We start from the raw sequence: 26,280 nt of genomic DNA, 5'->3' as shown, positions 1-26,280 counted from the left end.
CAGAATTTTGTTGCCAACTCGAAGCGCGTTGTTTAATTAAAACGTGTCACGGCATAGTATGGCATTTAGTATGACTTTCATCACGGTCGCTAAACGCTTTTTCATGTGTCAAATGAGTCGGAAAAAAAATTGTTAGAAACTTACCACAATTATCGAAAAAATGTCGCATAATTCCAAATATTATAATAAGAATTAAAATAAAACTTAAACACGCCAACGGTACTCCGGACATTCGAACATCTTTTGGTAAAGTTAAAGAGAAATTGAATTCAAATCAAACGTCAGAAAAGCAAAGTGATCTGTCCAAGAAATCCGAGTCCCCACAAAATGACCCAGACATCAGAAAATAACCTGTCTGTCCTGTGTGTTCAACCTCAGTGCATATTTGAATGAAATAAATTTACCTTAAAATAAAACTTTTTAAAATGATTCCTTTATTAAGGTTTGTTATTTTTTCCCAATTTTGAAGTTTATCGCGCTAAAAATTCCCAATTGAAAAGGCATGGGCTGTTGCCAAAAAAAGTAAAAAAATCACTGGAGTGAAACAGCTGTTAGAACTGCCATGGCTAACGTATATTTCTTAGCGAAACAAGATCTCCCCAGCTCCATGTTGGCTACAGTTAACAGTCACATGTTATACCAGGTATTTAAAATAAAATGCAATAACTAAGTATGCAATTAAATTTTATAAAACTAAGGCAGTAAAGAAGTGTGCTGGAAAGTTATGATGTTATACATACAGGAAAATTATTATGCCCATTTGATATAAATGTTTTGATGAATGTTTTAATATAAAGTAAAAATTAGTTATTTTATGCCGACAGTAGAGAACTTTAAATCTTTTTATGAATGTTTAAATATAAAGTAAAAATTAGTTATTTTATGCCGACAGTAAGTGCTTTAACTTAAAAAATTTTGGATATATTTTGAAAAAAAAATTCCAATTCGAGCTTAAACATCTGAATTAACTGAATTTGTCTAGGAGCATTTCTTTTACAATTGCAGGGTGTATCCCAGTTGGCAAATCTTAAGGTTGACCAACACACTACTTACGAACACTCAGATTCTACGAATGAGTTTCAAGACAGCATTGCAGCTGTGATTGAGGATGAGATTTTAGAGAAAGTTAAATCGAGTGGCAAATACAGTTTAATGTTCGATGAAAGTACAGACATTTCAGTTCATCAGAATCTAATCATGTATATACGTGTTTTGGAAACTGACTGCCTTGGTGTTGTGAATCCAAATACTTTTTTTTTTCAATTGACAGTATTGAACGTGCTAATGCTGAGTCTTATTTATGCAAAAGTATTAGGTACTCTTAGCCAGAAAGGAATTCAGTTGTCCGGGCTCTGTGGGGTTAGCACAGATGGTGCATCTGTGATGGTAGGAAACAAGTCAGGTGTTGTAACTAGACTTAAGGCAGTAGTGCCAGGTGTTTTAGCTACACATTGTATAGCACATAGATTAGCTCTTAGCTGTTGTAGTGGAGCAGACACAATACCATACTTAGTTAAGGTGCAGGAAATTTTAAACAGTGTGTACAAGTATTTTCACCTGTCACCAAAGCATATGGCCATGCTAGAATCTATCCAGCAACATTCACAAGGCAAATGTCTAAAGTTCAAAGAGGTATTCCATACATGATGGCTGAGTTTTGAGGGTTCTGTAGAAGCCATGGTGAGAAACTATAGTGATTTAGTGTCAGTATTTCTAGAGGAAAGTAGTGGTAAGGCATTAAGTCTGTACAAGCCCATCACTTCTTATAAATTCCTATATGTAGTTCACTTCTTGTGTGATCTCCTGAAACCACTAGCTGCCTTGTCTAAAACCTTCCAGAAATCCGACTTGGACTTTTCGGAAGTTATGCCCATGCTACACTCGACAATTGACCGAGTAGAACATCTTGGATCCAAGAAAGATGGCACCTACCTGAGTGGATTTATATCACAGGTGCCAGACGAGCCACAGGTAGGTGAGGATGGTCTCACAACTTTCGAGTACCAGGGTCATACCATTAGGGATGGAGAAAAACAGGATGCAGTCAGTGTTTGTGATAAGTTTGTCGCAGGTATGATTAGATCTATGAATGATAGGTTTTGTGATAATGAGGACAGTACAGTGTTGTCAGCATTGAGCAACTTTTTTAATCCAGTTTTAGAAAGGGAAAGTAAAGTAGATGATACAGAGGTTATTGTAGAGTACCTAGGTGAGGCTGGTCTTGAGTGTAGTATAGATGATGTAGACATGTTCTTCAGATTTGCTCATTCTCTCATCAAAGAAGGCAATAAGTCTGTAAAGTCGCCCAGGGATGTAGCAAACTTGGCAATCAGGAAGAAAGATGTCTATCCTTCAGCTGCAGAAGCTGCAGAGAGATTTCTTCTTGCTCCAGTCTCTACTGTTGATTGCGAGAGGGGCTTTAGTAAACAGAACCTAATTAAAACATGTCTGAGAAGTAGAATGTCTGCTATGTGTTTGGACAGGTTAATCAGAATATCTGTAGAAGGTCCAGAAATTAGTCAGTTTCCTTTTGATAAGGCATTCAAGAAGTGGGCTTCAAAGGACAGGAGAATTTTAAAGTAGAGTCCAGCTATCAGTTAGCTTAAGTGATACTAAGCAAAAGATAAGAAACATGCATTTTTTACTTGTAAATGATTTTACTCATTGATGTTCAAGATAAGATGTTTTCAGTCTAAGATTAGTTCACTTGGTTGTGTATCTGATTTCAAACTCTTTTGTTTCAAAACAAAACATAATGTACTTAATGTTAAGATATGATGTTTACAGACACATTTTTGTGCATACATATGACTTGATATTTGTGAAGGTTTTTCTTTTTCAGAACATGTGCTTGTTTATATTATGTGCTAGTTCAGAAATAGTTCATAAATCTGATTTCATACTCTGTTTTGTTTGTTTTTTCAAAACAAAATATATTGTACTTTATGTTATGTGCTGTACAGCTATCCATTAGCCAAAGTAACACTAAGCTAAAGAGAAAGAATGTTCAAGGTATGATATTTACAGACACATTTCTGTGCATACATATGACCTGATATTTGTGAAGTTGTTTTTTTCTTTGAAGAACATATGTGCTTGTTTATATTAAATGCTAGTTAAGAAATAGTTCATAAATTGTTTTAATTAACTGATACTTAAGTTATTGAAATAAATTTTTAAAAATATGTATGTGTTTGTTACTGACTGCCTTAAATTGTTATTATATCTTGACAAAAATAGTATGTCACCTCTCATAGACTATTGGCTCCAACTTTGGAGCCACTGGCGCAAACTTTTTCTGATTGGCGAATTTGTTGGCGCAAAGTCAGTAAGACCCAGAGGAAACCCTGTTTTATAGCTCTTTGGTCGACTGTAGTAATAACAATCAGGGCTCCAGATAATTTTTTTGGCCAGTGAGTATTTACTCATCATAATTCTTGTGAATGAGTAAAATGGTAAAATCTGAAATTGACTAGGGGTAATTTTACTCCTGAATATTTGTAAATGAGAAAAAAAATAGAAATCAGTTTTATAACATATTTATTGGGTGTAACACCCATGACAGGGTTTTTTCTAGCTAATTTGGGAACATAGCCTATACCCCTAAAATTGGGAATTTTGATGCGTAAATGTTCCAAATTGGGAAATGTTTAGTCCCATAGGATATAGTAAAGATGTGTTTATGCACTTTCTCATACACTTGTTTCACATTGTACAACCTCTTTAACATACTGCCATTACAAAATTGTCCATAATTTGGTCAATGTTTGTGCAATTTTGATGAAATTTTTTTCAGAATGTAGATTGGGAATTTTTGCACTAATTTTGGGAAAAATACATACTTCTTGGCATTGGGAATATAGCCGAATAACGGCGATAAAAACAGCTGAAAAAAAACCCTGCATGAATTTGTTTGCAGTTCAGTTTCAATTCAGCATTCAAGTTTTTGCTTCTTTTTCTCCATTGGCTTGCTTTGGCTTCACACTCACTGCCAAATCCAGTAGATTATTCAATATACCTTTAACGATGTTTTGGGTATCATTTTTTGTTGGTTAAAAGAATGCTTAGCACGTCTGTTCACTTCATACATTCTTAGAAAGAGACATGTTGTTGTTTACTCCACACCGGAATTTGATATTTTAAATCGACACCGCTTTAAAATACACTACCTTACCATCAATATTAATTCCCAACAATTTGATTTACACACGCATTGAGTGTATAATATAGTTTAAAATACACTACCTTACCATCAATATTAATTCCCAACAATTTGATTTACACACCCATTGAGTGTATAATATAGTTTAACCAAGGTTTATAGAGTACCATTCAGTGCCTGTGTACGTTCAATGTGGCACAATGAATGCCAGTCGTGCACTGTTATGTAAAGCATCCAGACGATTCAGATTTTGTTTACGCTTGTAAAAAGTCATTGCATGCAATTCTGTAATTTTATGTACGTTTTTATACGCTAAAAAATTAGCAGACATGCGTATATGCATTATTTCAAAGCATAATTTACGCTAATACGCATTTTATCTGGAGCCCTGAACAATAACACTAAACTTGCACAGGGCGCCTTAATATTTGGATGTTCAACATGTCCTTGTGTCGGACTATATGAAATGTCAAAGTCATAAAATATTGAAGTCCGACGTTTATTTATAGAACAAGGTCGACAGAGGCAATGTGATAAAGGGGCGCCAGTGATAAAGTGCCTTGCCCAATGCGCAATGGGAGTAGCCAGGATTCGAATCAGGGGCCTTCACCGCTGTAGGAAAGCGTCTTAGCCCTCTCGACCACTGCGTCCACACCATTGCTTTGTGAAACGAAAGCCCTGTAGTCTTAGTAGAGCTTAATTTATATTTTTTGAGCGGCCCTATTTTTAAAGATGATTAAAACCAATTATACCTTACCCACAGCAATTTGCTGGTACCCATTTACAGTCTGGCCGACTGAGGCAATCCTGATGCCTTGCCCAAGGGCACACCGCAATGGGAGTATTCAGGAATCAAACCCGAGGCCTTCGCCTCAGTAGGAAAGCATCTAAAGCATCTCGACCAATGCGTGGACAAAGTAAGAAAGCGTCTCTAAACTGAGCAGTTTTCAGACAGTAAAAATTGGACTATTCCAACTAATTTGACGCGATTGTAGGAAATATTGAGATATTTTTTCATATGGACAGTATCCCCACTCGCGTCAAACACTTGAAAGACCAAAATAGTTGAAGCAATTTTCGATGAAATTTTCATCGCTGCAGGGATTTTCCTTGGCTTTTCTGGATTGGGGTCAGGGCCCTCGATCGGCAGTTTTTACTGCCGAATATCGGCTGCTTACCCCGCCAAAATAGTATCCTTTTTTCCCCCTCCACAGAAAGAAATTCCCCCTTGAAACAGGGCATTCAGTTGAATGGGAATACTCAGCCATTTCTTTTATCTTAGGGCATTCAGTTGACCCTATGTCCCTGGTTTTTGACCCGTGAAAATCAAGAAAACCTCGTATTTGACCCGCACAAAATAAGCCCCGTGCGTCGGGTTGACTCGTGGAAACTTTCTTTGATACGTCTTGAGTTTGGAAGTTCTGCCCCTTGTAAATCAAAATCCCAGTCAATTTCAATATTGTTCGCTGTCATAAGCAAAAGTATGGCAGTAGGCGGAGCGTCATAATGTTAATTAGCTGCTAACAGATGTTGATCATGCCACGCGCCGATTGACACATGGTCATCTCGCGGTTTGTATTCAGTACAGTTATGGTTGGATACTAGTTCCCGGTATCGGTACAATACCGAATAATCACTTTGAAAAGTACTGGTATAATACCGTTTCGTAAAAGAACAGGTTCCGATTTCGGTATTTCCATAAAAGTATAGGGTCGGATATCGTTAAGGACGAAGCGGTCCGATACCGATACCAACGATACGAAATGATACGGTGTTTTTAACGATACCAATACCAAATTAAAATTCAAATAAAACTTCAGAGCTCCAGATAAGATTTTAGGTTAAAGGGTATTTTACCCCCTAGATTTTTTTTCAAATGGGTTTTTTAGAATTTCTAAATGGTATTTCAGTCCTCGAAATCGTTTAAAGGGTAATAATAATAACTGTTTGTTTGGATAATTTTCCGGAATTCATGTGCTCTGCTGAAGTGCCTTTGTCGATCAGTGCTGTTTTCCTGAATATTTTTTGAGCTTTCATTCGGATAGTTTTAACATTTTGTTTACTGCATACACTACATCTTACACAACATCTTAATTTCAGTTACTGACCACTGTGATCTATCAACAGCCAGTGATATTTTGACTGCAAGTGATGCTTCTTTTTTATCAGAAACACCCACATGGTGCTTCCACTTTTTCTCTGCTGTTTCAACAGTTACTCATAATATGTCATAGATCACAGACTTAGGGATTGACAGGCATTGTCCAAGTCATCTCTTGTCACACACTTTAATATACTTGAAGAAAAAAAAAAAGGCATTTCTGTACGATATCGTCAGCGTTTGCTTTATGGGACGCCATTTTTAGCCAACCATCATCAGATGGTGGGCTACTCAAATCACTCTGTGTCCGTGGTCCGTCGTCCTTCCGTCCATCCTTCCATCCTTCCGTTAACAATTTCTCTTTATCGCATCTCCTCAGAAACTACCAGGGGGATTTTGACCAAACTTTGTCAGAATGATGTATTGGTACCCTAGTTATGTCCTTCTGAAAATCAGACTGGTTTAACAATTTTTGAATGAGTTATGGCCCTTTGTTTATTTCTATAATTTACATAGATTTATGTAGGGAAAAACTTTGAAAATCTTCTTGTCCAAAACCACAGAGCCTAGGGCTTTGATATTTGGTATGAAGCATCAACTAGTGGTCCTCTACCAAGATGATTCAAATTATTTCCCTTGGGGTCTAATATGGCCCCGCCCCGGGGGTCGCATGGTTTATATAGACTTATATAGGAAAAAACTTTGAAAAACCTCTTGTTCAAAACCACAGGGCCTAGGGCTTTGATATTTTGTATGTGACATCATCTAGTGGTCTTCTTCTAAGATTGTTCAAATTGTCCCCCTAGGGTCAAATATGGCCCCGCCCCGGGGGTCACATGGTTTACATAGACTTATATAGGGAAAAACTTTGAAAATCTTCTGGTCCAAACCACAAAGACTAGGGCTTTGGCATTTGCAATGTAGCATCATCTAGTGGTTCTCTACCAAGTTTGTTCGAGGCACACTTTTTTTTAGAATTATGTCCCTTTGTTTTACTATAAATAGATTATATTGTAACTTTTTTATTACTGGCCGTAGGGAAAAATTGAGACCACTTTTCTGTGGTACAGCATGCACGGTACATCCAAATTTTAGGTGTATTTTGATCTATCTCTACCTGGTAAAGAGTTTCTTGTGGACTTATATTTTACAGATTTTTTTTTTGATTTTTTTTTAGGGTTAATTTCACTTTGTTGTTACTATAAATAACTTTTATGATAACATTTGTATGACCGGCTAAAAAATTCCAAATGAAAACAACTGTACGTTTTTATATATGCAAATTTTAATCCAAGTGCTTTGTTATATTATATTGTATATATAGTACAATATTGTTTATACACCATTGACAGATATCAGTTCATTATGTTATACTGCAGTAGAGAAAATTAGGTGCCTTCCAGTAGGGGACTTTGTATTGCATGGCAATACTTCATTCACTTGTTTCCTTGGGGTCTAATATGGCCCCGCCCCAGGGGTCACATGGTTTATATAGACTTATATAGGAAAAAACTTTGAAAAGCCTCTTGTCCAAAACCACAGGTCCTAGGGCTTTGATATTTTGTATGTGACATCATCTAGTGGTCTTCTACTAAGATTGCTCATAGACTTATATAGGGAAAAACTTTGAAAATCTTCTTGTCCAAACCAAAAAGCCTAGGGCTTTGATATTTGTAATGTAGCATCATCTTGTGGTTCTCTACCAAGTTTGTTAAAATTATCCCCCTAGGGTCAAATATGGCCCCGCCCTGGGGGTCACATGGTTCATATAGACTTACATAGGGAAAAGCTTCTTGTCAATAACCTACAACATTCAAATTTGGACCACATGTATGGTTTTGAGTGGCAAGATGAACCTTGACATGAGTTGACCTTGATTTTGACCTGGTGACCTACTTTCACATTTCTGTAACTACAACCTTCAAATTTGGACCACATGCATAGTTTTGTGCACTGAAACAAACTTTGACATTGACATTGACCTAGTGACCTACTTTCACATTTTTGAAGGTACAGGCTTCAAATTTGGCCACATGCATAGATTTGTGTTCTGAAGTGAAATTTGACCTTGATTTTGACCTAGTGACCTACTTTCACATTTCTCAAGCTACAGCCTTCAACCTAGTGACCTACTTTCACATTTTTGAAGGTACATGCATAGTTTTGTATTCTGAAATAAAATTTGACCTTGATTTTGACCTAGTGACCTACTTTCACGTTTCTGTAGCTACAGGCTTCAAATTTAGACCACTTGCATAGTTTTGTGTACCGAAACAAACTTTGACCTTGACATTGACCTATTGACCTACTTTCACATTTTTGAAGGTACAGGCTTCAGATTTGGACCACATACATAGATTTGTGTTCTGAAATGAAATTTGACCTTGATTTTGACCTAGTGACCTACTTTCACATTTCTCAAGCTACAGCCTTCAAATTTGGACCTCTTGCATAGTTTTGTGTACCGAAATAAACTTTGACCTTAAGATTGACCTAGTGTCCTACTTTCAAATTTCTCAAACTTGATGCACATGCATAGTTTTGTGTACTAAGAACTTTGTCCTTGAAATTAATCTAGTGACCTACTTTCACATTTCTCAAGCTACAGCTTTCGAATTTGGACCACATGCACAGTGTTGTGTACGGAAATGAAATTTGACCTTGAGCTAGTCAGTAAGTCTTGAAATTTGGAACACTCAAAAATGGCACATTGGTGGGCGCCAAGATCACTCTGTGATCTCTTGTTTTTTATACGATTGCCAGAATGTGTAAATTTTTATAAGAATTATTGTTTACTGCGCTTAACACAGTAGTTGGTCCAGTAGATCACCCACTATTTCATTTACAGGTGAGTAACTTGAACAACTACAAATATTATCATTTAATATACGTATAACATACTTCTCCCTATCTGATTCAGACAGGAAAAAATTGGTTATCACACTAGACTGCTTTAATTCCTCTGGATTTTTTTCCAGCTCTGTTTTACTTAACGCCATTTTGCTAACAGAGACTGCACTGTTGTTATCGAGTGCCCTAGACTGATACAGCTGACAAAAGTACAATTATTCGAACAGTAGACATATGTGGACGAATCATTTAGTATTTCAAAGATACACACACATCTGGATGAGCATTGGGTATTTTGGGTTTTTGTTTGAGTTTTGATACTTATTAAAAATAAATCTATTGGGTATTTTGCAAATTTTAATTGAGTATTTACGCATTATTGAACTAAGCTTCTTGTTTTGACTTGTCGATATCCGCCTCCAAGTACAAACTAGAAAAGGTAAAAAATTTGTTGGCAATGTCATCTTCTTTGTGTATGTAATACCCAAATTGAATGGAATCCGTTGGGTGGGAATTATGTTAGAATAAAGCGACAGATCAAAAAAAGAAATACATACATAGGAAGCCTGTATTTTTTTCCTTTCCAATGACATACATGTCAAGTTCCATGGACAATTTTCCAGGATATTTGATGAAAATCCAGGAGATTTTTCTCAACGAACATTTCTTAGGAAATTTTTGGTCGAATATAATACTATGTAACAGATTAGGTCCAATTTTGGCAAGGTTTTTAGGTGCTTAAGTTGCTTTATAAAGCATTTTAACCTTTATCATGTTGAATACAATTGATTCTGCCTTTGCAACCAGTGTAAATTGTCCATGCAGTCTGATCATGATCTGCACTGTTTGCCATTTATCAGTCAGTATCTTTTTTGTAAGCACCCCTTTTAACAGATACCGGTACTGTCCAAAATGAAAATTTTAGAAATTCTGCAATGTAAACAAAAAAAACCAACCAAAAAAAACGAAGGTTTATAATAACTTTATTTAGTTATTACAGTATTCTTTGAGCAGAGGAATAGGAATTTGGATGAAATTTTATACTGCAAGTTTCTTTTATGTGAATAATCTGCAGGTTTTATTTATTTATTTTTTTTTTTACATTCTTAGATTTTTTTGCAAATGAGCAGAAAGTAACATAGATTGGAAATAAATCTATTTCACTGTTTTAAATCTACACTGAAAAATGCTTTTTACTCATCAAAATGAAATACAAAATCATAGCAGTGTTAAAAGAATGTTAAAACTTATCTCTAGTTGTTTTCTCAATTATGCCATCAGTGGTAATGATTGCCATCACTCCAATAAAGGCTGGCTCTTTATCTATTCAAATGTATCCCTAAATATATCTTTTCACTCAATAAACAAGTTCCTGTCTTACTGCCAATTTCAGAAAAGCTCGCTGAATGGGCGTTTACATCAAACGCATGTAGTAAATGATGTAGCTGTCACTCTAGTTATCAGTGAGAGGATCACGCGTGTAGTTTGCTCCACCCAAAAGTGTATTTCTATCGATCGCAGTGGTTTAAAATGTACAAAAAACGATGTAAAGGGTTAGGTACAAAAGTAAAATATTGCGGGAATTTATTTCAAGATAATCCTGCATAATGCGTACATACATGTGCATGACACGTCCGCAGCATATACACATAAAATTATTTAGATTAAAGATTTGAACTGTCTGAGGATTGACACTGATGTACTCTAAACGAAATACAACAAAACTTATTATTTGTTAGTTCGATTCTTTCAAACCAAATCATTCGGAGAAGTAACAACAAAACACGGTAATGTTTTGAATAGGTACAGTCTCGTATTGTGTATTATACCATAACACTATTTCTTTACAAATATACCTATAGCAGTGTCACTATATCGTTAAAAAACAAAGTTTTGTGTAAAAAGTTTTCAGTCTGTTAAAAACTAGATCTATGTGTCTTTCAATCTAATCATGTGTCAACATTTTCAATGTTCATTCCAGATGTATTACATAAGCACAGTTCAAGTATCGAAATTGTAGAATGACAACTCTCCTTATATAGTCCAACATAAACAATTCATCATTTGTTTTCCTAGTTCTTGTAAACGATCACTTCAATCATTTGTAAATTTAATGACTATTAATAAACTTTAATAATGTAGCAATTGACCTCTTTACAATCGACACCGTTTACTTTCAAATACAGGTTGCAATATAGCCCCAAGGTAATTTTATGACGGATATCTTTCAACACCCCTGGGCTTATCAAGGATACATACAATACTCCAACGCCACTCATTGAGTACACTCAAATAAATTGCCTAACGGTCACATTCCATTTGTATTCATAAAGGTGAGTGACAGTCGAGCCAACTCTCAAGAGTGCGTGACTGTTGAGGGAGGTCCTGGGGACCCTTGAGTGTTTCTCAAGGCCTCATAATGTTAGTTTAGATGATAAATTTTCAATATCTAATTAATTTGAACGTAAGATAAGTGTCATGTTAAAGCGGAAGTTCATATTTGTGCAAGGTATTTTGGAAAAATATATTATGTTCTTTCTTTAATACATGTTGTTGAGAACGATGAAAACGCAAAAAAGGCCCAGCAAATCAAAAGGCTGTTTGAATATACAATTACGAAACCTAGCCTAACGGGGCTCATCAGTCACTTCCAGAAACACACGACGTAGTAATAAATATTTACATTTCACAAGCTTAGATATCCGTTAATTTATATTGAAATATATACAATCTGTCAAATTAAATGTCATGAAGAACCTATCATTATTAAATCTCATTGTTTAAATGACAACGGAAACATTTACTTATACAAAAAAAAATATGAGCCGCGACATGAGAAAACCAACATAGTGCGTCTGTAGTCTGGTCAGGATCTATGTTGTTCGCTTTCAACGCCAATTGCAATCAGAGAAACTATTAGCGAACAGTAAGAATCATGAGCAGAGTGCACCGATGCGCAGGTTGATCTGGATTCATGCCGGTCGCAAACGCATCGTGCGGCTCAATTATGTTTTAGTAATAGCACTTTAAAAAATACGCAGGGAATAGAAACGAGTATGTAATAAGATGAGGTGTAATCCGATTGTCGGTAAAATACTAGTACAATATGATGCGGTCACTACTAGTATAATTATACGTCTATCTGGGTCTAGTGTCTAAATGCTATTTCAAAGTTTGACGCCCAGAATTATCGAAGTTGGACAAGATGTGATAGGAAAACTATAGTTATGATTTTAAACTTTCAAAAGCACATGTGATTCTGATTAACTGCGTATTGGCCTGGTGCACAGTAAAGTGCCCAATTGGGTTAGCATCTAAGTCATAAAATAAAGTTTTTACTTTGCCTTGAAAAATACCTTTTTTCTACACTTCAACATGTTGTGCACAAGGATCAGTACCCAAATAGATAACTTTTTGGGAATTTTTTTCAAAAAAGTGGATTTAAGTTGCCATGTCGGGTTGGGGACGGACATTACACTGTCATTCAAATTAGATTCCTACTGTAAATGTTTTATGCAAAACCACTTCTTTTATGTGTATTTTCTAATAGTTTGAGGTCACAGATAAAGAAAATATAAGCCTTAACTCTTTGCTTTTCCATTTTTTTAAAAAAAAATAGCTAATTTCTTTGAAATTACGATTATTTTCTGTTAATTGTAAAATTCACTTTAATATAAAATTTGGAAAATGGAACATTTACAGCAGGAAAACACCTTTAAAGCAATTAATTAATACAAACAACGAAGTAGAAACATAAATACTCTTATTTATATTACATTTAAGCAGAAAATATCATAAATAAATAGTGCCGGAAACGGGGGACGGACATTACATAAAATGACTGGTTCAGCTTTTATAACTACTTTGGAACATAAATTACTCTGCAATTCAAATTTCTTAACTAAGGAAACATTTGTGTCATTTCAATAGGTAATATGTCTATAAATATAATAAATGGTTTTACTAAATGATAAAGGAAATTCATTTCAGACATTCATTCAAATAGCAGTTAAAAAGCGAGCAAGATTGAAGAATTTCATTTTTACTAATTTTAAAAAAGTATTCTGCTAGTATTAAGCAGTATTTGTCAAAATCAGCTTTACAATCAATTCTTTACTGCATATTATCATATATATGCAAGTACTGTTCTGTTTCAAAGAAAAAAACATACATGCAGTACACGCATTCCCATAAAAATAATCCATATCTAACAACCTTCCAGTAGAATACAAACATATTAAATGTAGATGACCATAACATTACTGTATCAGTTTAGCTTTCTATCAGTGCTGTCACTGCTGTGTTAATGGTACAAAAAGAAATAATGATAACATAATAATGTTCTGTCTATGATTGAAAAAATATAACACTTCAACACATAGTTTTTTTTTTTGTATACTTGTTTGTATACTTGTACCAGTATTTTATTTTTCACGGTTTAATTTAATATAATACTTTTTTTTAAAGGGGGAAGTCCTTGGCAAAAAAGGCAAAATATATCCTTACTAGGGGTTTTAATTTTATACAATACACTGGATTATCACACTTACATCAAAGAGTGTTGTTTTAGGTAAAGATTCCATAATGATCAATTAAGATCAAGTTTAGGGGTTTTATGGTCCCTTGTATATTGGCACCCTGTTGAGAAAGTGTGATTTTGTGATCTTCTATGGCCACCTGTGTTTTATGGCATGTTGTTGCCATCTCAATAGGTCACTAATTAATTATGTTGTTTTTGATGCATCTTATGACCCTTTATTGTGTTGATGAAAATATAAGAGAAAATATAAAAGATAAGAAATATACAGTAGGGCACTAGGAGAGGGGGATCAAGTGTTTAAACAGTATGGTAGCATTTCAAAACGTTTTTGTAATTACTAAGGGACAAAAGGGGGGCATAGTTTTCTGGATATGATGTTAAAACCTATAAATTACAACACTACAAATTTCAAGAAGACAGAAGACTAAAACTCTACTTACTTTTTTCAACATGTAGTTTTAGTACAAAAATGTAATGTCCGTCCCCCAACACTTTAAATGTGCTTATAGATAATGTTTGGCAAAGTTTTACTTTATATATATACCCATTAGTCTTTTTTCATGTTTTTTCATGAGTTCTTTATATGAAAGTAAAATTCATGTATGAAACTGATTCATTTTGCTGAAGATTTCAACAAATTTTGACATTTTTTTACACACACTGTGTTTTTAAGAAAAAATGTCACAAAATAATGTATTTTACTGATTTTAAATGCATTTTTTTAAAAATTTCAGTTCTTATTGGTAAATCAGAAATAAAAGGAATTGAATTTGATAGAAAATAACAATATATATACAACATTTAAAATCAATGATAAGTGGGGACGGACATTACGGGGACGGACATTACATATAACTTTTACACTTTTGTCAATATCTAAAAAACTGCTTGATAGATTTCAACAATTTTTGGAAATGTTACTCATGTCATCATATGTAATAAAAATGTGCTGCAAATTTCTAGTTTTATAACACTTAATGAAGTTTATGGTAGGGGGACGGACATTACGGATTTTTTGTCACAAACTAACTTTTGATGAGATATTCGGCTATATTTATTTATAGACTTGATGTACAGAAATGATACTTTGACTATTTCAACTTACATATTTTTCAAACTTTTCAAGGCCATCCCACCTGTTCTAGCACCAAAAGATACTACTTTTTTCTTCACTTTTTTAAGTATAGCATTTTCAGATTTCTAGGGCGTTACATCCATACAACTTTGGTTCAAACCATGATTCTCAGAACAAGAAATACAGAAGAACATGATGTTATATATCAAATGAAAGCAAAGATATTTTTCTTTCACAAAATTTAATAGTGAAGATGTAAAAAAGAACAGAATTTCTGTGAGACAGCTTACAAAAATGATGAAATTTTAGATGCTAACCCGTTACATGCAAAAATGGCTAATTTTTGCCTAATTAAACTTGTCGCACTACTTTATTTCTAAATTTTCATGATAAATGTTCACCTCCACATCTACATCTGTATCATACCTTACTTATAAACTTTATTTCATAGTTCTATCATGTACTGTTTGAAAGATGGGGCTATGTACATGATTTTTTGCTGAATTGGGCACTTTACTGTGCACCAGGCCTATTGTCAAATGGTACGGTCGTTAAATTCTAGTATTTGTGACAGGCAATCTAACGGTGAATAAAGTCTATGCAAGATCGCCTTTTACAATTCAAATTCTACTATCACAGTTTTAAATGAAAAGATAAAATACTTTTACCGATATTTTCTCTCAAACGAGTCCACTTTTGAGACACATAAGTTCTGTATATATATACGCGTGATGTGTAAAATATTAAAACAAAGGATTGTCATCGATTGAAATTTCGTTGGAAAAGTCTTCTGTATCAAAAATTATACATTTTTCATAGAAATCCGTCAAATTATTACTGCATACAGAAACCAAGTAGTATGTGATGTCATGAACATTTTAGTCAAACGGAAAAAATAGATGTAAAAATAAGCTGTTAGTCTAACTCGTTACCCTAAGTCAATGCTGACTTCTGCTTTATTGCAATAATGTGCCCGTGTGATTTCTAAACTAGGAATTGTAGTATCCATCCATCATGTGACTATCCCTGTAGTCAAGTGGTTAGTCGCTAACTTGAAATCACCGTAACCTCTGATTTGGTCAATTGGGTGGGTGGGGAGGGCATGGGTTCCAGCCTTGCTACCGATCATATCTCTTTATCTGAGAAATTTGGACATTTCTTGCAGAGGTTCTTCCCATGTACCACGGCTATATTTCAGTTAATTCAAGCCAATATTTGGTAGAATCTCAAACTCACAGAACTGTTTATTACCTTTTTAAACAAACAAACAACGACAAAGTGAAGGGGGTACTGAGAGCTTTATTATTACCTAAAACTAACTACAGCTCTAACTAATATGCGCAGCGTGCCAAATACATATACAATGTATGTGAATTCATAAACAATAATGCGCAAACAGATGTATAATTATTAAACAAATAATTATATCATAACCAAAAGCATGAAGCACAAGACAGTGATCATTAATTAAGTAATAATACATAACCAAGCATGGGAAGAGTATATAAAGCAAATTACTTCAATTTACACAACATTTGGTGGACGGATAGCTCAGTGGTTTGCACACTGGCCTTCCAATCCTGAGGTCGGGGTTCGATCCCCGGCAGCTACTCGGGAATTTTCAGAAACGCTCTTCAGTGTTTCCCACCCAGCTAGAGGTGTACTGGTCAGGAACCCAGGCAATCCTTGCGTGTATCAGTGCTATACACTGGGCACGTTAAAGAACCAGGCTGTCTATTCGCAACGAGCTAGGCTAAGTTAGCCGGACAAGCCTGTATCTGATTTCTGATCTCTCTGTGGGGGCTTTGTCTCACTCTGTCCCTCTGGTCAGATCGCTCTGTGTCTGTACTAGTAGAGGATGATTTCGCGCCCTGTGTGGCTGCAGTTGCTGTAAAGCGCCTTTGAACGTGTTTATCATGAAAAGGGCGCTATATAAGTCTGGTATAATAATAATAATAATTATAAAATACATGTTACCCTCCGATATAAAATATAATATACATGTGATGATCAATAAAAAGTATCGTCTAAGAGCAGCACAAAACTTACAGGTAAGGTAATTAAAAGAGGGTAGGTAGTGTAATTTTTTACTATCAAAATTCATGCGGAGCGCTAGCACGTAAAACATAAACTGGGCTGAAAGGTCTTAAAACTCTAAACCCCTAGAAAGTCACGTGACGGCCAGGAAGGCACTGCAGAGGGGCGCCGCTGTTCGACTGTCTAAACGAAATTAAGAAACTTAATTATATATAGTTTGAGTAACGTATCTAAACAGGGAGTTTATGTTTAAATTAAATATTTTACTTTTTTGACATGAAAAGTGATGCCAATCGGGCTATGATTTACTATTGTAAACTTAGATCTCTGACCAAGTGATAAAAACACGTGTAATTTTACATGTATAAACTTTATGCGCTGACTTAATTTGCATTTTGTAGTGAGGCTATAATGGATTAATGATTTTTATCATCGGTGACAGAAAAATTAAGTACTTTTAGATAATGCGACACGTATCGGGACAGTTTTACATAATTGTAATCAGTCACAGATTGTAAAAAATGTTTGATTTGAAACTGATTCTGAGATACGACTTAAATTGTAATATCATCAAGTTTTAAAACCATAAATACATTGTATGACTGACAATTTATGTGTTGTTAAGACAAATTAATGGGAAAAACCCACATAACTTGACCTGCGACTTGGGCGGAGTTTATGTAAATGAAGGTTACAAAATTAGCCACTCACGATAAGAAAATCGATATCAGTCAGTGACTACAAGTGTATGATGCAAACACTGAAACGACGAGCTATTCTGAAATTGGCAGTATCATCATATTATGTCAGTATCACCACTCGCCAATTAACACAATCTAAAAATAGCACAGTACACACCTGTTTGCAGAATGTCATCAGTGCGTGACCTTGTTAAACTCTTATCGATGGGCGCGTTCGGCATACATACTCGAGCTAACCCGAGTCACCCTGGGTATTACTCAAGTATAACTCGTGTAACCCGGGCGATAGTAGTTGTGTCACCCGAATTCTACCCACCTCCTGAAGCTGGGAAAGGCAGGTGATCGTATCCGAATGCATTAACACTTTAAATATGGCGTCGTTTGTAGACTGTTAAAATTTGGGGTGCAATTACTATCAAGGCTTTATCTCAGAAACCACAGATGATATTGAATTGAAACTTCAAACAAGTCTTTCCACTCATCAGACCTACCAAAATAATTAAGTTCCTTGATAGAATCTTATGTAAATTATGGGTCTCATTTATAAACTTATTGCTTTGAAACCTATTTTTACTTTTTAAGGTCATTATCTAACCGCAGATGATCAAGTCCCATTACTCTAATATGTATTTTGACAAAATTATGCCCCTTTTGGACATTTTACATGCAAGTTAGTACAGTGAAACACCGCTCGCTCGAGGTCGCAAGGGGATGAGCAAAATGCTCGAGTTATCCATGGTTTCGAGCGACCCAAACATTGAACAACATACGAAGAAAGTTGAAGTTTGTTTTACCAGTTGTCATCGAGACCATTTGCAGAGAAAAGGGTGATGCGTAATAATAACACACTCGTGACATTTTCAAAAAAAGGTATTACAAAGTTAACGTTATTTATGATAGATCGTAAATGGCACATGTGAAGAAACAGCTAAGACATTTTTTTTTTGAAATACTGTGTAATCGAATTCGCAATTTTCTTCTCCAAATTAAGATCTCATTTTATCGTCTCAATTTTATGATTTCAAGGCTATCTTATTTCCTTTATTTGCATGCAAACAACTGTTGATTAAAATATTAAGATCTCAAAATTATCTTCTCGATCCCGCAGAAAAAAGTAATAATTAATAACAATTTTGATCAGTAAAATTTTTCTTCCACCTTTCATCAATAATTAAGCTCATTATCAGATCAAATATACCGAGAAAAAACATTTAAGATAGTCGGGGAATAGACCATGCAATTCTCACGACGTGCGAAAATTTTAAATTAACCGATACATTCTGACCGCCGAAGGTGTGAAAAATTTTGACACCTCTGCTCGAGTTTGCCATAAGCAACAAAGAGCAAATTAATACACAGGGACCAGGTGTCATGCTCGAGCGATCGAGTTATCGATGCTTGACCCAGCCATGGTAATTTTACGTAGAAAATAGAAGGAAATCGGCCGGGACCACATGAATTGCTCGAGCGAGCCCGGGTGCTCGAGTCATTGATGCTCGAGCGAGCGGTGTTTCACTGTATATCCAAACTAATGCAGATTTTTGGTTAAAACTTCACACATTTCTTCAGGTCTGTAAAATAAGGTCATATCAACATATCACAAACCTCATAACTCTTACGTCCCCTTTCTAGAGTTAAAGTTTTGCATGCAAATTTTTTAAACTAATGCAGATACTGGGTTGAAACTTCATACATGTCTTCCATGTTGTAAAGGACATGGCATCAACTTCCATAACTCTTACTTTAACTTTGGCCAAGTTATGCCCCACTGTTTGAACTTAGAAAAAGCTGGTTAAAGTTTTGCATGCAAGTTATTATCTCGGAAACTAATGCAGATATTGGATTGAAACTTCCATACATGTCTCCAGTGATGTAAAGAAAGGTCAAAGCATCAATTCCCATAACCTTAATTTTGGACAAGTTATGCCCTCTTTCTTGTGCATAGATATTGTTGTGTTTGCATGCAAGTTGCTATCTCCAATACTAATGGGGACATTGGGTTAAAATTTCTCGCATGTCTTCAGGGTTGTAGGTTATAACACACTAAATAGCCAGCACTATATATTCTATATAAAATGACAAGTTTTCACAATGCTGCAATACACACCTAGACCCATTTTAAATTTCTTTAACTTACATTTTCTTGTAGAGCAACATTTATACTGTAAAAATATCCAAAGAAAAGTAGGGGTCATGTTTGATGCAAGAAAAATATTTCTGGTCAAATGGACACACCGTAATTTTTACACTGAAATGACAATCACAATTTAGGGTAGGGGTGTATGAATGAATTTCACATGTTAAATCAGTTTGGAGTCTTTTTTATCCCCCCGCCAAAGGCGAAGGGGATATTAGAAATGCTCTCCGTCCATCCGTCCGCAACGATCTTTGTCTGGAGCATAACTCCAAAAGTACTGGAGGGATTTCCTTCAAACTTCATACACTGATAGAACACATTGGGAGGAAGTGCATTGTGCAAGAACAATAACTCTACCTTGCCTATTTTTTTGAGTTATTCCCCTTTATCTTATTTTCTTAAAAAAATTTGTCCGGAGCATAACTCTAAAAGTACTGGAGGGATTTTCTTCAAACTTCATACACTGATAGAACACATTGGGAGGAAGTGCAGTGTGCAAGAACAATAACTCTACCTTGCTTATTTTTTGAGTTATTCCCCTTTATCATATTTTCTTAAAAAAATTTGTCCGGAGCATATCTTCTTCATGCATGGAGGGATTTTGATATATCTTGGCTTGTTCACCACCACGAGGCGGAGTGTCCTGCGCAAGAACTAGGTCCCTAGGTCTAAGGTCAATGAAAAAGAAAACAGAACAACAAAATCTGAAAACTTCCTGTTTTTCATGAAATCTTATAACTTAACAAGCAATATAAAGTTCTCTAAGTGATACATTACTATCAATACTTTGTATTCATATCACACAACACTTACACTTATTTACTCAAGAATGTCAGTAACCAGAAAAAAGAAATTAAGTTCATGGTTACGGACACTACAATATGAATTATCTAACGAAAGTACACATATCTATAATCTTTTTGTAACTTTTTGTTTCAAATTTTCAGATGTCTTGGTGTTGAAAATGTAGCCCTATTATCAGTCATAGTAGATTCATCTATAAATGCAACAATATTGTCTCTTATCTCCTATGACAGATCCTGTTTGTGCAGACACATAAATTTCTTTTTACTCTTTTTTCCTTCGTCATGTGATTTTGATATTAGTTCTGCTTTCTTAACTAATCTAGTTTTGAGTTATTCTTCCCTACTTCTTGTCTCTTTCTACAATCTTTCTTTCTCTCTCATTTTTCTTTTAATTTTCACATTGGTCTGGATTGAGTTTCTGCCTTTCTTGCCATTTAACCTCTTCTAACCTATTCAGCATGTTTGTGCCTTTAAAGTTTCAGCACTGCAGCTGCCTCATCAGATCAAAACTATATCTGAATCAAAAATGCACAATGAAATCAGACATACTTTTACTTTATTATAAAGCAATTGAATTGCAATATAAATTTAGATATTATAACCATACGACACAGATGTGCACACGTACACATGCCATTGCCCATTCTCTATAAAGCAAAAATGATCATAACTGCTGCCAGTAAAAATATACACAGAGAAGATTCCTTCCCTTCATCTGCACATAAAGCTTGTTCATCTGTTAAAGTCTGAAGCAAATCAGGCTAAAAGTTTGGGAATCGTTGACAGGATTTTCCCCTATCATACTATATTCCTATAGCAAAAAAAAGGGCCATAACTGGAGTAAAAACAGTCACAGAAAGAATTTCTCCCTTTACGGTCATCTGAACATCAAGCTTATTCATCCGTGAAAATCTGAAACAAATCAGGCTACTAGTGTTGGAGGAGTTGGACACATAAAAATGTTTCTCTATATTCCTTATGATTAAACAGAAACTATCAAAGGGCCATAACTGTAGTAAAATAGTCACAGAAAAAATTTATCGCTTTAATGTAATATACACATCTTGAGCTTGTTCATCTATGAAAAGTTTGAATCAGGCTAATAGTGTGGGAGGAGTTGGACACAAAAGATTTTTCTAGATATATTTCTATATAAAAATATAGTATCATAACTGTGGTTAAAATAGTCACTGAGAAATTCCTTCTTTTATGGTTATCTACACATCAAGGTTGTTCATCTATGAAAGTTTGAAGCAGAGCAATCTAATGGTGGGAGGAGTTGGACACACAATATTTTGAACGGACTGACGGACGTACATACATAGAGCAGCAACACTATATGCCCATCACATAAATATAATATCTCGTCTAAATGAATATACATGTACCTGTCATCACATGGTTTGTACTTAGTACTTCTTGAAGAGATTTTTCTTTCATTTGCAAGTTTTTAGATATTACTTTTAATCATAAATACTGTAAAGATTTATTCACTTGAACTGTAAGATGTATAATAATCCAAACAAAAATTTCAGTAATACTGGATGTTTTTTTACATTGTTTTAATTTCTGTAGTGTCCGTAACCAGATAACACCGCCCCTCTGAAACATTTTGAAAAGAAACATTATTGTAAGCTACATGAATTTGAATTATCTTAACAATGATGCTCCTGAAGGAATTTGTCTAAGTGAATAACTGTTAATTATCATTATCACATCTTTTACATTATTAATATAAATCTGTGCGATTTAGATGATAAACATGATTTTTAGCACTTTTGAACTGTATCTATATTTTTATATCTTAAAATATTTCTCAACAAATACATATATTTGTTTTTTCTCAATATTAATAAAATTTGAAATGATAATTTTTCTTTTTTCTGTAAAAAGATGCAAGTTTTAATTTTTTCAGCTCTGGTTACGGACACTACAGTTTCAAGTAGCATTATTAAATAGACAAAATTTACCTTTTGTAGTGAAATTATTAATAGACTTTATTAAATTTGTCATCAGTGAACCTTCCAAATTGAAAAAAGTAGTGACCCTTTATCTCTCATCGCTTCAATGTTTGCTATGACATCTTTCAATTTCATGCTGCAGCAACAGAAAATGATGCTGTATATAAAGACGCCGCAATAAGGGTTTTCCAATGTGGTTGCAACATCAACAAGTTGATGAAAAATAAAGTTGATTAATTAACTTGTGAAATCAGTTATTACTTTCATAAGAACAGCTATAAATAAAAAATTTTAAAATGTTTATTTACAACGTTGAAAGACAGGTTACGGACACTACAGGGTTTTTGTAGTGTCCGTAACCATATTAGTGGTGCTAGAGCAAAAATGTAGTTAACAATAAAGGAAATAGCATAAAAATTTAATGTCAACAGTTAAATATGATAAGAAAAAATCAATAAAGACTCTCATAATATCTTACAAATCTATAAAATACAATTGGTTACGGACTCTACATCTTTTCATAAAAACCTGATTTTCAATTTTAAAAATTCATACAAATAAATTTCAGAAATACATGATTTTGATTTTTTTTCTTTAAGTACTATTACAACAGAGAAATGATTCTGGACCAAAATATTAAAGAAAAAATAATGTTAACATTGCAATTAATCATTATAACAAAAGGAAGGAATTTCGGTGAAAAACTGCATAACATCTTACCCATTTCACATTTTTCTCGACAGCTTCAACAATTTTCATCCGATCATAATAAATCAAACACCAAAATAATCCTTAAAAAATTGTCTTTATGCTGATAACACACACTTACATGGAAATATATAATATCATACCAATATTTTATTTGGAAAATATGGAAATTTCTAAGTACAACAACATAACGCTTCAAAAATGACTTTTTCTAGATGCGTTTTTTGCCACTGCTTGAAAACTATTTGAGCTAGATCAATAAAATTTGGCACGGAACTTCTTCATATTTAGTGTTATGAAGTGTAAATGTTAAATTGCAATAAAGGGTTAGGAAATTTTTGAAAACCATGTATAACAATGCGATATTCTAAATGCTCCCTATATTGTGTTTCACCCGATTACTAAACAACCACAAGATTAATATTCCATTTGCAAATACAGCGGCTAGAGTAAAGAAATTTGCTGTGACGGACGTGTATTGTGACATTCTGGCACTCTTGTTCCCTGTTAGCTTTCCATTCCTTCTTTTTACAGTAGCCATATAGAAAAACATCATAGCTGTACTGTTCATGAAAATTAATAAAATTTAGCAGTAAACCACCTCACCACTGACTTATTCTTTCTTCCACATCTTTAAAACCCCTGATGCGAACCACAACTAAACGGTTCTTCAAAGCTTTCCCCAAAATTAATACTTTCAGACACTAACTTGCCAGGAACTTTAGCCTTCAGTTATAATATGCCCGGCTCTTGTTTCAACATGCAAATGCTACCAGTATGTCAAGTATAGGCATGCAATATGATTTCAACCAATATATAACAATGATTTCAAGGAAAAATCCTTCTTACAGCAAAAAGAACTGAGAACTATTTGAATCCGCCATTATGCGACTACCATTTTTTCATAGGTGCTCAGGCTATTTAGTGTCTGTATGCCTGTAAAGCAAGGTAAAAGCATCAAGTTCACTTACTTTAATTTTGGCAAAGTTATGTCCCTTTTTGTAGTAAGAAAATGACGGTTAAAATTTTACCATCAAGTGGCTCTTGTCAAAACTAAGGGCGGTACTGGGTTGAAAACTTCTTATATCTATTGTGTTTTAAAGCGAGATCATAGAATCAAGTCAAATAATCCTTGAATCATTATTGCAGTTCAAGAACCGAAATTCATTCATATTGACAATTGCCTTTGAATAGTGGAGCATGCTGTTATTGTTTGAAGTGCTCAAGGTGAGCTTTTGTGATCGCCCTGTGTCCGTGGTCCGTCTGTCAGTCCGTCGTCAGCAGTTTGATTGTTAACACTCTAGAGGTCACATTTTTAGTCCAATCTTAATGCAACTTGGTCAAAATGTTTGATATTGGGTCATCTGGGGTCAAAAACTAGGTCACCAGGTCAAATAAAAGGAAAAGCTTGTTAACAGGCTAGAGGTCACAATTTTGGCCCAATCTTAATGAAACTTAGTCAGAATGTTACCCTCAATAAAATCTTGGACGAGTTTGATATTAGGTCATCCGGGGTCAAAAACAAGGTCACCAGGTCAAACCAAAGGAAAAGCTTGTTAACACTCTAGAAGTCACAGTTTTGGTCCAATCTTATTGAAACTTGGTCAGAATGTTACCCTCAATAAAGTCTTAGATGAGTTCGATATTGGGTCATCTGGGATCAAAAAGTAGGACACTAGGTCAAGTCAAAGGAAAGGTTGTTAACACTAGTTAAAGCTAGTTAATACTGTATAAGCCACATTTATGATCATATCTTAATGAAACTTGGTCAGAATGTTAATGTTGATGATCTTTAGGTCAAGTTTAATTCTGGTTGAGGTGGGGTCAAAAACTAGGTCACCAGGTCAAATCAAAAGAAAAGCTTGTTAACACTCTAGAGGCCACATTAATGACTGTATCTTCATGAAACTTGGTCAGAATGTTAATCTTGATAATCTTTAGTTCAATAGGTCAGGTGAGCGATACAGGGCCTTTATGGGCCTCTTGTTTTAAAACCTTTTACCATCTTCTAAATGTAGAGTAACTTCGAAATGTCTTTTTTGGCATTCATGCCCCCATCTGTACATACTGCTGAATAGCACAAAGGTTGAGAAATCTGCTTCTTACAGCAACATCCATGTCAAGCATATTTGGAGGTTCTCGATCTGATTCTTAAAGCTTGTAAGTTTTCTCTCTAGGTTCACAAGGGACAACTATGAGAAAAAACATCTAGGCTCAAGGACACATAATGAGTGATAAGGACAAATAATCCACAAAAGAAGCCACACATGTTGAAGTTATAAGTAAGACATTCAACCTCCCCACTTGCCGACAAACCTTCTTTCCACAGACACATATGGTACTGTTTTCTAGTTAGCTCAGTAGTTGATGCACTATACTGCCGTTCCAAAGGTCACGGGTTTGATACGGTTAGCGAATAAATTCCTTCCATGGCCATTTGCAGTCTACCTCAGTTCATACGAATGTAGAGTTGTCAGTTCCTTTTGAAAGTGTACTGGTAAGCCACTTAGGGTGCTAAGCTTGCCAGGAAGAGTGAACATTTGTTACCATTAGTGACTGTCAGTCATATATGGCAATAAGATTGTTGGAAATGGTGTTGAACCCAATTGAACAACATCAAGAACTGCATGGTACTTGGTCTTTAAAAGTCAAACAAGCATTTGGCACATTTCATGGCTGTGCTACATACAAAGTTTGAAAAAAAGCATACTGTTTGTTATGTGCTATTTGTGAGCATGGTGAATTCAGTTATGTCATTTTAAACTAATTGACATTTTCATTCAAAAAAGAAAGAAATTCATTAGCATGGGGGAATAGAGACAGCACAGTTGAGCTTATTCATTTTCGTAACATTTCTTCAATGGACATGGCTAAGTGATATCAACGTCCCTGGCTAAAGTTTGTGGATTCGATCACCTGTCAAGATATACAAAAGTAGTTGAAAAATGGTAAATGTATCAGCAGCTGTCCCTGGCATTCAGCTCAAATATGGAAAATTGTTTCTCTCACACCTGCGTGGCAATGGTTACCATCCAGAGTGATTATTATGCCCAGTGTCCTATAAATGGGTCTTGGCAAACAGTGCAGATTGAACACCGCAAAACAGATCATGTGATCAGGGTCTCCGCTGTTTCCTTAAATGAATTTCAGTCACAACAATGAAAAAAAAAAGAACTAATTATACCAAACACCCATTTAATTT

General features: G+C 34.8%; 2 protein-coding genes across 2 annotated transcripts in view; both read left to right on the top strand.

Moving 5' to 3' along the window:
- Window positions 1–26,280, top strand: part of LOC123538257 (uncharacterized) — a 91,579-nt gene that overhangs the window by 6,348 nt on the left and 58,951 nt on the right. The window lies entirely within an intron of this gene.
- Window positions 540–3,185, top strand: LOC128550685 (uncharacterized). Its single transcript, XM_053530225.1, has 2 exons — window positions 540–643; window positions 1,006–3,185. The coding sequence occupies exon 2, from the start codon at window positions 1,678–1,680 to the stop codon at window positions 2,581–2,583; it is 906 nt and encodes a 301-aa protein (XP_053386200.1). The 5' UTR covers window positions 540–643; window positions 1,006–1,677; the 3' UTR covers window positions 2,584–3,185.

Source organism: Mercenaria mercenaria, chromosome 18, assembly GCF_021730395.1.
Source record: "Mercenaria mercenaria strain notata chromosome 18, MADL_Memer_1, whole genome shotgun sequence".
NCBI lineage: Eukaryota > Metazoa > Mollusca > Bivalvia > Venerida > Veneridae > Mercenaria > Mercenaria mercenaria.
This window is presented reverse-complemented; position numbering and strand designations above follow the sequence as displayed.

Bases quoted from the DNA above. Each gene is read 5' to 3' on its own strand.
- LOC128550685 (XM_053530225.1), top strand. From the start codon at position 1,678: ATGGTGAGAAACTATAGTGATTTAGTGTCAGTATTTCTAGAGGAAAGT.